The sequence below is a fragment of the Scomber scombrus genome, chromosome 8, assembly GCF_963691925.1.
Source record: "Scomber scombrus chromosome 8, fScoSco1.1, whole genome shotgun sequence".
In the NCBI taxonomy this organism is placed as follows: domain Eukaryota; kingdom Metazoa; phylum Chordata; class Actinopteri; order Scombriformes; family Scombridae; genus Scomber; species Scomber scombrus.
The window spans coordinates 3,151,632-3,167,396 of NC_084977.1; the positions used below are offsets into that span (position 1 = coordinate 3,151,632).

The 15,765-nt window shown below is 37.8% G+C and overlaps 1 protein-coding gene across 1 annotated transcript; it reads left to right on the forward strand.

The window, feature by feature from the left end:
- Window positions 1-4,893: 4,893 nt before the first annotated feature.
- On the forward strand, window positions 4,894-12,065 carry ttr (transthyretin (prealbumin, amyloidosis type I)). Its single transcript, XM_062423945.1, has 4 exons — window positions 4,894-5,033; window positions 7,024-7,157; window positions 7,251-7,386; window positions 11,667-12,065. Exons 1-4 carry the CDS (start codon window positions 4,962-4,964, stop codon window positions 11,772-11,774), a joined length of 450 nt encoding a protein of 149 aa, XP_062279929.1. The 5' UTR covers window positions 4,894-4,961; the 3' UTR covers window positions 11,775-12,065.
- The last annotated feature ends 3,700 nt before the right edge of the window (window positions 12,066-15,765 follow it).

Consider the following 15,765-nt stretch of genomic DNA (forward strand, 5'->3'; position numbering starts at 1 on the left):
ATGGTGAATCGCAGGCATGTCCACAATATTCCATAAAAGGCCTTATGTCAGCAGGTTTTTGTTCCAAGCAATTGGAACACATGATTCAATCAATCAACCGTCTGAAGACTGAGATGAGTTGATTAAAAGAGTTCAGCCTGGTGTGCTCCTGTTTGGTTGGAATGAAAACCCGCTGCCCACGGCCCTTTATGGAATAGTTTGGACATGCCTGCCTTAAAGGGATTTGAATTTAAATATATTGGATCTTCTTGAATTAGTCAATTAAATACTCAGGATATTTTATTTTGCAATTGTAGAATGCAGACTTCCCCCCAGGTTGCTAAACCTCCCAAATTAGTTTCATAATAATGGCTCTTGTGAGATGCCAACTTTTTGGGGGATTTTTAAAATCATTTTTTATTGTTACATTACTGTCAAATTTCTGTCTGCTAAAGCAAAGATGGCCATTTATTGTCAGTGGAAAGTGCAATATTTTAAGATAGTTTCAGGATTAAACTTTAACATTAGCCTATCATATCATTTCAAGTTTTTGGGTTGAGAAATAATAAAGATTTCATTAAAAGAAAACCTTAACATTGTGACAGTTGGGAAAATACTTCGAGGTAGTGGGACCTCCTATTAGCCTGTAAGCTTCAAATTCATTTTTTATTGCGAGATCATCCTGATCATCATCACCATCATCATCAGGCAGTTAGATAAAATAACACAAATGACACAACAGCTCAGATAACTACACAACACAAAGACAATAAATCAAACAACATGCAACAATGTGGATTCAGTGATGGCAGCATCTATAGAAAAAAGCTTTGCAATAACTGACAAACTAAACATAATAAATTCACTGAATAAAGATTATGAAAATAAAAGCCCATTTATCACTAAAATGTCAAAATGCATTTAATGCTGAAACTATCTCTTCTTTTCTTTTTCTTTTTTGGTAGCCAGAAACTGATAGTCATGTGACACGGAAACAGGTCAATAAAAATGATAAATAAAGCATATTCTATTGTGAGAATATGCTTTGCACTGTGGACCAACGTAGCTATTACAATTTTTGTAAATAAAGTAGAGAAATAAAGTGTTTGTGAAACAATGCATTTGTCCGAGTATGAATTTGGACTGCACTGACTGGAACATAGAAACAAAGAATGACTCATTGTTTAAACCTTGTCAACAGCGTTGTTAATGAATGTTGATAAAGTTTTGTTCTCATGAAGAATCAGACGTGTTTTACCAGGAGATGTGATTGCTTCCACTGCAGTGTCAAGCGAGGACCTGCATTTGCACTGATGCATTAAAAATAATGCTGGGACGGTTACCAAAAACATCAGGACAAAAGTATTTGCGCCTGTTGAAAAGATTCTGTGCTTATAACAATCAATGACTAACACTTTGATTGACAGTTGATGATATTAGTCCAAAAATAACAATAGACTAAAATTAAGAATGTCTTCTTGGAAAATATGAAAATCCCTTTTTCATAGGAACGATCATCATAATCATAATAATATAACAATAATTTGTATTTATAGAGCACTTTTCAATACCATGATACAAAGTACTTCACAAAGGCAGCAAAATAAAATAGATGACTCATAAAATTGGTACATTTAAAGAAAAAACTTTAAAAAAAGAAAACATTTTTTAAAAAGAGGACAGTTTAAACAGGAATAAGAGACAGTTCAAAGAAAACACAAACTGATAAAAGTATGTTTAATGAGAGACTTAAATGAAATCACTGAGTCATTCAAGCTAATTTCCTAATTTCTTCAGGGCCCTGACCTCAAGAGCTCTGTCCCCTTTAGTTTTCAGCTAAAGCTAACAGATAAAAGGCCTCTACGGCTCATACAGTACTAAGAGGTCAGAGCAGGGACAAAGGCCCTGAAGTGCCTCAAAAGTAATCAGTAAAATATTAAAATCAATTCCAAAACATACAGGGAAACATCCTGGCAGCGAGTTCTGTACAGTTTGGAGTTGATCAATGGATTTTTGGTTCAGGTGAGTACAAAGACTGTTGCAATAATCCAGGCACGATGAGATGGAGTCCTATCTTTTGGCACTTTAAAGTTAATCGTGTCTTCGGTTAAAACCAACTTAACTAAAACTTTGAAATGGATTCTGTGTCAAAAGAAACATAAAATTGAGCTCTACAGGCGAGTAAACAGTCTTTCAGAGATGTTCTCTTAGGAGCCTCACTTTAAATCTAATAACATATTTCCTTCTTCTGATCCTCTTCATCCCAACTTGAACTGAACTAAAACAATAAAATACAAGAGCCTTTACCATCACCAGATATAAACCCCGTTGAACACCTATGGAAGATTTTGGAACAATGTGTAAACAATGCTCTCCATCACCATCTCCATAAGACTCCCTCCAATGGAGTTCCACAGACTTGGCAAGGAGCACTGAAACTGTTCTGGAGGCTTGTGGTGGCTTGACTCTATACTAAGACAATCATGTTGGTTTTTCCTTTAATCTGTCACCCATCTGTAGGTAATGTAATGTATCATGAAAGGTACTACACCCTCATGCCCCTAAAACGTTTAATTCAAATGTACCCTTCATTGCCTCTGCATTTATAAGCAACAACTTAACAACTCAAGTGAGAGAGTGGCAAGAAACTTTGTTTGTTGACTGACTTTAGTTTTAAATATGTTTGCAAGTCGAACAGTTTTGCAGTTGTTTGTTTGGCCAGGACCCACTGGTCAATGGGTCATAGTGTCTTTTTTTCATCCAATGCTATGTGGTGAGGAGTCTGTAAAATTGACTGTAAAGAGCATAGAAAGAATATGGCATGATATTTCTATAACCACATGATCATTGGATATCAATATATTTCACACCAACTGCTGACAGTGGCACTGTAGGTTTGAAAGGAAGGTGAAATTGTACACATATCACATACTGTATGTGCAAGTGTGCAAAACATATTCAGATAAACAAAGTAAGAATACAAAGTAGAAACATTTCAGTGGTAGGTTTCTAATCATTTATATTTGGTAAATAATTTGCTGCAATGTCTAGTAAGAAATGAGAGAAATGTACCTGTCAGATGTTGACAGATGCTGATATTGATAATTCGCAATATACGGTTTGTAATGTTGCAAATCCACGAGAGTCCATTGCTTAAAACCTTCACACAGACCACAGTCAGGTTCTCCTATACTGTGTACCATAGTTTTAAACCACGAAAAAAAAAAAACATCAACATAAAGATGATTATAGTAGTAAGACTAATTCAGTTTCCATTTGAGTGCTGTAATGTCAGTAGTAAAAGTAAGTAAGTACACAGTGGGGTTTTCTACCTCATATGCACTCAAATAATGTTTGCAGATGACATCATAGCTTTTTTTTTTAAGTGAGAAAAAAAGGATCCTCATATTGATTTCTCCTATGTTACACAAATGTTTTTTAAGGTCAATGTAATGTAGGCAGAATGAACTGAAAATGTGCCCTTCCGATTACATACCATGTAACCATACCATGCTTGTCTCTAAAGCATTGAAAAATAGTGAAAATACCCATTGCAATTTAAATTTAGATTTTTTTGGTGCTACAAACGAAATTTCGTTGTGTTTTATATGCAATGACAATAAATAAATAAATAATTATCTATCTAAATCATCTGACAATAAGATTCATTGTGTTTTTGTCACCTTAGAATGATCCCTTTATATCTACATAGGGTGTGGGTCATCTTACAGGGAGGCTGCTATGTTGCACACAGGCTCTAGAAAGAGACTATAGTGTTATTCAGCCATTGTAAGTTCTCCTACACACTTGCAAGGGGAGGGTGATGGAAGAGGTAGGTTAGTTGCAATCTGCAACATCACCACTAGATGCCACTAAATCTTGCACACTGGTTCTTTTAAAATAAAAAAGATAATTTGATTATCAAAATAGTTGCAGATAATTTTTTTGTTGATTGACTAACTGATTTATTAACTAATTGTTGCATGCCTACATGTACATTCTGAGTATTGTCAAAAATATGACACCTGTGGAAACATGTGTCCAGTGGATCAGCCTTTGGTCTGTTCTACTGCCTCAGAAGACATGGCTTTGTCCACTGTGTTGAAGTATGCTTCATTAGTTAAAAACCAGTTGACATAACAAGATATGTTGAATGGGTCAGTTAGAAATAATGCAGGGAGGAATAGAACAAGCAGAAACAGCCACAGTGATGATGATGATGTTTGATGAAGAGCAGTAGATGATCAGCACACCTTAAACAGGTTAACTACTTATTTGACTTTAATTAAACTGTGTAATAGAGTCATAGCTTGGCGTGACTACCCCCAAAACAATGAAAAAATATCATAATGTTAGTGGAGCAGAGCAATGCAATGATGGACTGTGTGTTGAGCAGATGACAATATAAAGGCATCTGTCACAAGCTGACATCAGCTTGGGCTGAAAGTAGAAACAACTGTTTGAAACAGTGTTCAGAGCTCACAGGGATTACGTCTACATATGTTTACCTCATTATTTGACACTTTGCCAACGTTCAGTATGAACATCGAAAATTGTAACATTATATATAACACTGAAAATAAGTAGAAGCATAACAGGTCCCCTTTAACAACCAAAAATGAGTTACAAAAGGTTGAGAACCCAAGCAGTAGATGATGATTAGTATTTATGAGGTAGATAAAGTGACTGACTTTGTTTCATTTGTTGTTTGCACTGGTGAGAGGACTCAGCTAAAGCCTCCGTAGTGGTTTGGAACAAAGCTGATTAGTCAAAGTTAGTGAAAGTAAGTTACTCATTGTCCAGATGCTGACGTAAGCCACCCAGCTGGCGGCATGGTGGGTGATGGAGGGAGAGGGGAGGGTGGAGGGGGTGGGCAGCTACTGTTATAAGACTGGAGGTCAGGTGTGAGCGGCAGTTACTTCTCTCTGTCTATCCGTCCGCTCGTCTGTCTGTCTGTCTGTCTGTCTGTCCATCAGCCAACCATGTTTCAACCACTGCACTATCTGCTTCTAGCCTCTGCTGTGCTGCTCTGCAACAGTGCCCCCACCCACCTGGTGAGTGTGTTTATTTACAATATGTCAGGATGAGAATCATTGACTGTTTGTGTTACAAAAGTTTCCTACAGTAAATTAGTTCAGATTCCCAAAAATCTTTGCAATGTTTGTATGAGAAAGTAATGTTCACGTCAAATGTTTCAGATCTAAAGGTTCATGGCTCTCATATTCAGTATGCATGAGTCGCAGCTAAAATGAATAATAAGTCTGCCGCGGAAGATGATATCAGATCTTCTGAATATTTTGAAAAAAATAAACAAAAAAATATATTTATGTAAGTGAATATAAACTATATTTAAAACCTGTAGCTGCAGCCTGGATATGAGATGCAGTGTTCAGGTAGTTAGAAATTTGATATCCAATATTTCTGACTTTAACAGTTAAACCTAAAGAGACATGGATCTGTAACCCTAAATTACTATATGTAATAACTATATATATATGATATTGAAAATGTGATTGAAACACTAAGAGTCTAATCCATTCATACACAAATGACATGTTAATAATCATGTAACTCATTGTATAAGCAATCCATTAAAGTTATACATACAGTAGTGCTAGTTCTATTAAACAGTGGGGTTAAGCTAAAATATGTGAAGGTTAATGTAAAAATATTATACAAAGAAAATGAATTACTTATAAAGACCAAATGAACTTTTCTCCAGTTAGATCAAATGACCAGAATAATGTTTGCCTCAAACAAGTCATCTCTGTAGTTAAAGTCTCTTCTTAACATGCTGGCTGGATGATACAGAGGCACTTTCAAGTCTACAGGCTGTTATTATGAGTGAAATAACGTCTTTACTGCAGTCTAGCTGTAAAACAACAACACAATGGAAATTTTAGTTTTTGGACTTTTTATGAGAATAGTTATGACAAGATGAAAAATATGAAATATCAATAGATTGAACCTTTAGGGAGTATATTTCCTTCAAAACATTATTACATTTGTATTATAGTAAACTGGCTTCAACCAGCAGCTGTTTGTTTTTCTGACTAAACCGAACCAAAACGGTGAACACATAGTAATAGTTTGGATTGATTCCATCAATACGTAACACAGGCCAGACTGATCCACTACTTGTTAAAGTTCATTGATCTGCCTGCACCTGGTTGACTTTGCCAGTGTACATCTGCTTATCTTTCACTGCACTGTGATGAGACAAGAGACTGCGTTCATTTGAACTTCTCGTAAACATTTTTTTTTAAATGAGGTAAATAAATAAAAAGCTGAATCTCGAGGCATGCATCAAAGTTAAATGCACTGACTGGAAATTGAAATGTGATGATTTATAAGGCAAATATCCATTAAAGTCAAGTTTGTAAATGATTCTGACTTCATGTATACATGTATGGATTGTGGATGTGAATGCAGTCAATCAGTGTTTACTAAAAATGATTCATTTAAGCATCATGTGTCACATTCTCAGTTGTGCTCAGTATGATTCTGAAGTTGCCTCCAATCCTCCAGCTCTAAATGCTAACAGTAAATGTAAGTACAGGGTACACCTCAGCATCTTCAATGTTGTGCTGTCTCACTTCAGTCAGCTTGTCCCTCACATACAAATTTATTAGATTTGACCTGAAAGTTAAAAGATTAACCTTCTGTGTTGCAACAGGCTACTTCCTGTGCCAAAACAGACTTGTATTGAAGAAATATGAGCCTAACAAAAAGATATGGGCATGTCCTGACAAACCCTGTTGATTAAGGGCTCCATTCAGTTGTAAAAGCTCCAAATCTACAACAGCTGAAGAAACAAGTGAAAGCTTTTATGTCCTTATTAGACGGACAACAGCATAGCGATGAAAGGACATTAAGGGAGCAAATCAGAGAGAATGACACACAACAAAGATCCCCAGCTGGATGTGAAACAGAGACACTGCAGTTCATGGAGGCACCCCAGGCAAAGCTAATTTAAAGCTCAATTTTTACAATTTTTTGGTGCTTGAACCCTTGTGTGTCCGTCTCTCTGTGTGTGTGTGTAAGCATGGAGGCTCAGATACAAAGTGTCCTCTGATGGTGAAAATCCTGGACGCGGTGAAGGGATCGCCGGCCGGATCGGTGGCGCTCAAGGTGCATCAAAAGAATGCTGATGGGGGATGGACACAGATTGCTAACGGGTACGTGCGAGAGTATAAAGTGAAGTATCGAAGTCAAGTCGAATGTACATCTGATGATCCTCACTAATCTGATTTCACCTCTCCTCGCTGCAGAGTGACAGATGACAATGGAGAGATTCATAATCTGATCACAGAGCAGGGCTTCCCAGCAGGAGTGTATCACGTTGAATTTGACACCAAGACTTACTGGAAGAGTCAGGGGAGTACACCTTTCCATGAAGTAGCTGATGTGAGTATAAACGTAAAAAATTCGAAAAATCATCCTGCTCTTTCACTCTGTACCTTTACAATGTGCTTAGCTGGGGAATCGCCTCAAGCCTTACAACCTGGAGCCTGAATACTCCAACAGAAATAGTTCATCCTCCTATAGAACACATCTTAGAAAGGCAGAGACAAAGGGTCCTAACTTATTCCGACATTTCTGCCACATTGCCTTTAAAACGTCCCGCTGTCAGACCGCTACTCTGCTTAGTTAGAGGTACAATATATCCTCCTTCTCAAAAACAGTACAGTTGTATTGTTGGCAAAGATGTACCTGTGTTTGGTTGACGATTGCTGAGGATTACTTTCCTATTGGATCAGTTTTGTGTATAAAGACAATGGTAAACAAGTCCAAAAACCCTTTATAAGCAAGTGTGACAAAGCAAAGCATCAAATCCTTGTTGGAAGCTTAAATTACTATTTGATCCATATGGTTGCATATCTTTGCAACTGAAGTAATGCGAAGGTCATCAAGCCAAAGCCATGTTTGCCTCTGGATGTATTGAATCAATGTTTGCAGGGTTTGTTTGAGAGCCACGCTGTCTTAGTGATGATTGTGGCAGGTCATGAACCTTATCCTACCTTTACAGATGGGACTTTCATGGTGTGACTTGTGTCCTACTCTGTAATTAAAGACCAGGTGGGTGGAGCATCATGGCCAACTGCTGATTTCTGGTTAAACAGCACATTGTCAGATCATGCGTGGGCGATTTGCAAGCAACAGTAATAGTCTTATCAGCCATATGAACAGCCTTATCTTGCCATGATAAACGTGTATGACTGGAAGAAAAAGAATAAGGTCACAAAACTGTTTGATTAGTCAGGATTCTGGGACAGGCTTATTTGAGCCCAGCTGGGAGTGCACGAGAGCACCACTGACCTTTGCCTATGGTTTTAGCAGAGCCTATTACAGTGCAGTGACCGTATGACAAGGAAATACTTCCATTGTGCTCAGTTTGCTGACTGCAGGACACAGCAGTGACCTCAACTGAGAGCACACTCCTTCCTGATTGATCAATAGGTGCAGCAGGTTTTAAGGTGCCAGGATGGACCTGATGACTCATCAAACAATGAAACCCAGTACAGGGTACTGCAGGCACAGTGCAGGACTGGCTTTAGTGCCCAGCCACCATGTACATGTGAGCCCCACATGGGTTAAATGCGGACTACGTGGGCCATGGGCTTGAACTGGGCAAATTGTGCAGGTCCCATATGGTTTCAGTAACATGGGCCCTACATGAGAAGCCCATGTGGGCTGACTGTATGAACCCCAAAAGGGATGTAAGTGAACTAAGCAGGGATGGGCATAAACAGGCCCATATTATTTCAGAAACATGGGCCCCAAAAGTGTAACTCACCCAGTTGGGTCCCACCTGAAACCCAGTCAGAACCCACTTGAAGCCCATATGGGCAAACACAGGTGAGGCCACCATGGAAACTGCGGGAAAAAACCTGCATATTTGCAGCCCAAATGCAACCATTATGGAGCCCACATGGACAGATGGAAACATTCATTTTAGCAGTCAAGTTATGCAAAAAGACATAAAGTATAAATTTGTATATATATAATATATATTACTTCAAATTCATGGGGTATGGAAATAACCACAAAGATGTATTCCAGTTGTATCCTGTCATAATAGATGCCATAGCTTACTTCAGCGCCTCCAGCATCCTAACCACCTAATCAAAAAATGGGATTATGAGCGAATGGGATAATACTGAAATCCATTGTACTTTGGGGAAAAAACAACCTCAGACATGGAAAAGTGCAGTCATTAGTCCGAATTATTTGACTTTATTCTGTGAAATGTGCTGTAACAACTTTGTTGTTGTAGCTGGTTTGTGCTTGATAGAAGTCTTTGTGAGCATGTGGTACTAGCCTACTCCTCCTGGATCTTTTACATTGTGTTTATCTGTTAAATCAGCTGCAGTAATCAATATCAATCCTCAGCAGATGTTTCTGAAGTTCAGGGCCTTGCCATACAAACATTAGTTTGCTGCAGCTGTTCATGATTTCCTGAGCAGATGCACTGGGACACATTTAGATTGGAAGTCGGAACTTTCGACTTCCAACTTGCAATGGATTGCAGCATAAGTGGCCAATCGAGAGCCAACACAAGGGCAGCTGTCCCGTTGTTATATCTCACTATCAATTTGCATATCATAAGTGAAGCTTTTAGCTAGAGAGAGACTTTTAGCCACTCTTACTAAATATGTAAAATGCAGAAGAAAGGCTGAACACTGTAGCTCCCAATGCAGATGTAGTTTTAACAGGATATCAAGAGTGATGTTTTATATGTTGTATTATCTTCTTTACACTTATATGTACGCCTGTAAATATGGAATGGGATTGACTCATCATGTGACTGTCAGATGACCTGAGCCTTGATCTATTAAAGATGGCAGCTATACAGAATATAGAAGAGCAGTATGCCTGAAACGTCACGGCAGCCTCTTATGTCAAACCCACATATATCCATTACCACAGCCATTGCCTAGTTGCCAACTCCACTGGTGTAGTCCATTGATATATTATGTAGTGTATGGATACATTATGTAATTTATGGTTATGTCATATAGTGGATCTATTATATAATGTATGGTTATATTATATAGTGTATGGAGCTATATGGTTACATGGTGTTTCGATATATTATTTAATGTATGGATATATTATGTAGTGTATGGATATATGATGTAGTGTATAGTTATACTGTGTTTAGATTTATTATGAAGTAAATGGGTATATTATGTAATTATGGACATACTATGTAGTTATGGATATATTATTTAGCGTATGGATATATGATGTAGTGTATGTATGTATTATGTAGTGTATGGATATATTATGCAGTATATGGATATATAATGTAGTGTATGAATATATTATTAAGTGTATGGTTATTTTACATAGTGTGTGGATATATGATGTAGTGTATTATGTTCATGAAAGTGGGAATGAATGTTCATATATTCAGTATTAAAATTTAAAATTAAACTTTCATGTCCACAGTTTGCTTTGTTTTCTAGAGGAATCTGTTAGATTAAGTACCCGAGCTGACCTGTTGGATGGACTGCCTTGGCTTTTTTCTGGTTACTCTCTGCTGAGTAAATATAAATGAATTCTATAATTGGAGTCAAAGTTTATCACATCAAGCCAGACATCAACAAGCCCTGAGTGTCTGTGGCCCCATCCAGATAAATACCACCAGCTGCCAATGCAGAGTACAGAATAGGCATGTCTGGCCTCTTTTCCAGGGACTTCCATTCACAGTTTTGCATTTGCGTAATAGTAAGTAGTGGTTTGCCTTTTTTTTTAGGGGGTGCCAAATGTCACCTTGCTTTTGTAGAATTGTGAAAAGTGCCCAATACTGTGTTTGACCACATAGACAGTTATCAGCTGTTGTGTCCTGTGTTGTGTCTATTTTGTTGTACACCTAAAAATGAGGTGGGGTTGTGATCATTTGGACTGTATTTTTTGTACAGTCTTGGCTGTTTCCATTGGCGTGTTTTGAGATCACAACTTTGATTGGGCGACTTTTTGTCTTTCCTATCTAGATAAAATCGCTGTTTCACTCATTTGAAGAAATAAAAGAGACATGGCCGCATTGGCAAAATAAGAAATGTCTCTTTGGTGTCAAAGAAATTGATTAAATCGTAATTATTAAAATGACCTCATGGAAAAAACACTGCATTTTAGTGGAGGCACAATAGGGTAAAGACTTTTTTTACTCTTTCTACCGTTACTAGGAGGAAGACGCTCTAATGCTCTGTATACTGAGTGCATAGGCTTATCTTCTGTTGTGTCTGACTATGTTAAATAAGGACAGGGTTATCCTTGTCCTCAACTATCAAACTAGACAAGCGTCATCAGTATTTACATTAGCAAGTTCAAGCATTTGTTTGCTATGCTACTGTTTGTCCTAGACTTCTCGGAACTCGGCCAAGAGTCATCTGTTTTGTTTGTCGTACACAAAGTCTGATTTCTACATCAAGATGAAGTGGATATTTAGAAGTCCTTTGAAACTTTTCATCGTATGTCTTTTAAGATAGATCTAGACAGACCCTTCTCAGCTGGTCAGGTTGTTATCAGTATGAGTTCCCCTAAACCACCTGTCCTTAAAAGTGACTTTGCCCTCTACTGTGTATGTCATACCGAGTGTAAGTGTTTGTCATTGACCTTTGTGTTCTGACCTGTTGTCTGTCTGTCTGCGTCTGTCTTTGTGTGTGTAAATGTGTGGGCAGGTGGTGTTTGAGGCCCATGCTGAAGGTCATCGTCACTACACCTTGGCCTTGCTGCTCAGTCCATACTCCTACACCACCACCGCTGTGGTCTCAGACACACACCAGTGATACACTGGTACCGTTTTTTCCACAAGCGCACTATCGATTGAACTTGAGGACTTTAGATTTAGCTGCATTGGTTTCAAGTGATTTAGAGGTTACAGTGATTTGATGTTCAACTCTGAAAGCCTCATTATTTACCGTCAATCTGTATTTTAAGTTATGTACTATTTGTGTTCTGTGCAAGTTTTAAGGAGGCTGGTGATAGGAGTTTTAGCTCAATGTTTTGTTTGAAAGGAAATTTCTGATGCTAGACAACAATGACATAAGACATATAAAATACTCTGCTTTAAATAACAATTTGTGTCTGTTGTATTTTTTTCTCCAACAACCTTATTAGAAATTCTTTAAAACTGCATCTCCTCCTTGTCCCTCATTGAAAAATCCACAATCTGTGAATTTGTAACTATTTTTCATTTCAAAAGTCAAGCTACTGGACACAACATGTTTTTTTACGTCACTGTATGGTCCATTCTCAAGTGTATGAGCTCTGGAGGCTTCCAAGTTCCCCCATCACTCTGTGTTCCATTTAGCTCGGAAGTCGGAGCTGGGAATGACGTCACACCTGAGTTTGAAGCATTCCAGTTCAAGAAGTCCGTAAACCAGTTCTAACCAGATTATCCACTGATAGAAATACCAGTTGATAAAAAGACATTTTTTTTTGTATTTTGCTCAAACGGTGTAGCAACATGTCCACAGGTCGAAGTTGGACACTGCTTTGTGTACGACTCTTTTATGAGACACTAATAAGATGCTAATAAACAAGACATAACTACAACTTTCACAATGTTGGTGCACTGGGCAGCTAGCCTGGATTTTGAGTTCAGGACTGGTGAGGTTCTTCCAACCTTCTGAGTCGCAAATCTGACTTTAGGGGGCATTCCAGGTGAAATCTCTAACTGGGAACTTGGAAATTCCCGACTTCAGAGTACAAATGGAACGCACCATAAGTACTTAAACTCAGATTTAAGGTTAGCAGAGAGACTTTACTCTTTCAGAGGATGAATGTGAAAACAAACTCTGCACACACATAGTCTACTGCGCAGAGAACACTGAGGTTACATTAAGCAAAACACTTTTTTTTGTGTGGAAGATGGATGGGAAGGGCTTTAAAATCAGATGAAAGTTTGGTATAAAGACATCCTTGGTGTGTGGAGGTATCGGGAGAGAAAAGGTTGGATCAGATCATCCGTACCACACATAAAAGTAATTTTTTAAACTTATGTAGCATATTTTAAATGTCCTCCTTTTTTTTGGGAACTTTTTATTTATTCCACATATTTGAAAAACATGAAGATGTACATAAAATCACAAACAGTTGCTACTGAGAGAATATTTAAAAAAAAAAAAAAAAAAAATTTAAAAAGGTGCTTAAGAGTTTTGACATAATTTTTGTTATCGGTTCCCATCTTTTTCTCAAATGTTAATTTCAATTATAGTCTCGTCGTATTTTCTTCCATAGTAAATTTTATTTTAAAACTCTGTCTCTCCATTGCTCTATGTTGGGGGGTTGTGGTTTCAACCAAGAGATTGTTATCATTTTTTTTAGCAATCAGGAGCAGGATTCTCAGCAAGTAGCTGCATTCTCTGTCTATCAAATCCTCAGGTAATATCCCAAGTATATATAGTGTTGGGTCAAGGTGTATGTTGATACCCAGAACTCTATTTCTTTTGGTATACTTTTCCAGAAATCTAAGATATTTGGGCAATCCCAAAATATATGAGTGAAGTCACACACTGTCCCACAATTCCTCCAACATAAATCCGACGTATTACTATATGTTGAAGTGATAGATGGGGCGTTAAAATAATGCATCTTCACCTTCCAATCAAACCCCCTCCATGTTGGACTAATGTCCTCCTTTTTAAGCAAAAAAAAAGTAAGTAAGTAAAAGCCAAGTGTGTTAGTGAGGAGTTGCTCAGAACAGCTTCATTTCTGATATTTTGATGATGGGATGTTCTTTCATCTATTTCCAGGAGACTTAACATCACATTTGGCCTCATGTGACAATTGCAAACAGTTCTTTACACTTGGCCTCAGGTGACTCCAGGGACTAACATTTGTCATCACAACAGTATCATTGACCTGGATAATGACCTCAGAGGTTAAATACCTGGGACTTAGAACTGAAGAAGACCCTTATCTACAACCAGATGCCCTCGGATCAACCCTCCTCGGTTAATCATGACCTGGATAACTCTTCCTACTTCATAAACACAAGAACATAAATGAGACACACATCACGTTTGCTTTCCAGAATATGGCAATGAAGTGTTTATTTTGTCTTCTGTTGATAAAGAAAAAAAAAAACTTTACAAATTAACGATTCAACACCAGACTCAAACTTTTTTTTTTTCTTTTTTTCTTTTAAATACGGTCTGTTACCAAAGACTGCAGAAGTTTGACAATGGAGCTAACTTCACCATGTAAAAAAAGTTCAGTGATGTCTGGAGGGAGGGGTCGGTTGGGGTGGTCGAGGGGGGGAGGGAGCCTCTAGCACATGCTTCTGAGCCAGTGAGAGGCAGAACGAGACGGAACTGAGCATGTGCAGAGGGGTGCTACATTAACATCTTCACAAGGTTGGCTCAGTGTGTGAATTCAGCTTCTTTCTTCAACATGAAATCATTTCGAGATGAAGAACCTGGTGATCGGATGTTTAGGACATACAGAGTTATACAATAAAAAGAAATAAAAAATGAAGAGAAAATATGACAGATTTTGTTGCCCACCACTCACACACCTCCCATATGACACTGTGATGGAAGTGATGTTGCAACACACCCAGGCTGAGTTCAGCAGAACAAGGGGAGGTTACCCTAGCTGTTTATTCGTTTTCAGTCATTATTTTTGTTTGTCATACAGCACTCAGGACATTGAGCAGAAAATGTCAAATTTTTCATTCAGCAACATAACAACAAACCAAATGGGCTGTTGAAGCATCCCATAATATATCAGCTTTTTAAAAAAACGTCAACATATACACTACAAAAAATTATTAGCTCGTCTCCACTTTCTCCAACAATGTTTGGGAAGCTTTCGGCCACAACTTTGGCCACTTGGGGAGGTTTTTTATTTATTTTATTTTTTTTCAAATGGTTCAGTTTTTAAGGAATTGAAGGACCACTCATTCATGTTGATTTAAAAGTTGAGACTTACAGCTTTTGTGGAATTATATAACGTTTTTTTTGCATTTACACTACTTATTGGTTGACACATACTGTGATACCAATAAATCTGCCTGTCTATCAAACTATTTTATGAGTTATGTGAACTCCAAAATTAAGGGGACTTATTGCTGAGAATTTTTGTCAAAAAACTTTTGGTGCTTTTTTGTTGTGTTCTTGTGAGGATTTCTTAAATGTAGGAATCAATACTTGCACCCAGGATTGTCAGCACCCTCTGGTGGACGTCCTGTATAACAGTAACACTGTTTCTACATCACCTCGAACATCTGACATTTCTGGATTGCAAATTGTTACTTAGCAACATATGGTCTGATGCTGCAACTGCTGTAATGAGTGGCAAATACATTTAATTATCTAAGGATCAAATTTAGAAATTTTTTTTTGCATTTGTCGTGCGTTAAAAGAGGAAAAAGACATTTTCATTCAGTGCCGTGAGTGCCTGGTGAACATGGTAAAAAATAAAGACTAAATGCTACAAACTTCCACATGACCAGTTTGTACCAGAATACTCAGAAACATCAGGGCCCAGATATTTTTTTGTTTTTTTTGTACAGTATCACCAAAATGAACACATCGGAACATCATGCTGTTCGGTAACTGCTCTTCAGTGGAAAGCTGCCTGTAGCGCTGATCACAAAAGCAAAGCCTCTCTGTGCCCGCTCCAGTCATCATGCATATGTAAGTCGGATGTAAAATGCGTTATTTTATCCCACGTATTTTATTTGTAGGCAAGGCCATGCAGGTTGAAGGCTATAAAAGAGTTTTTAGAGTGCAACTGTTGGCGGGTGAGCCTGACAGCTTGAAGCTATTTGTG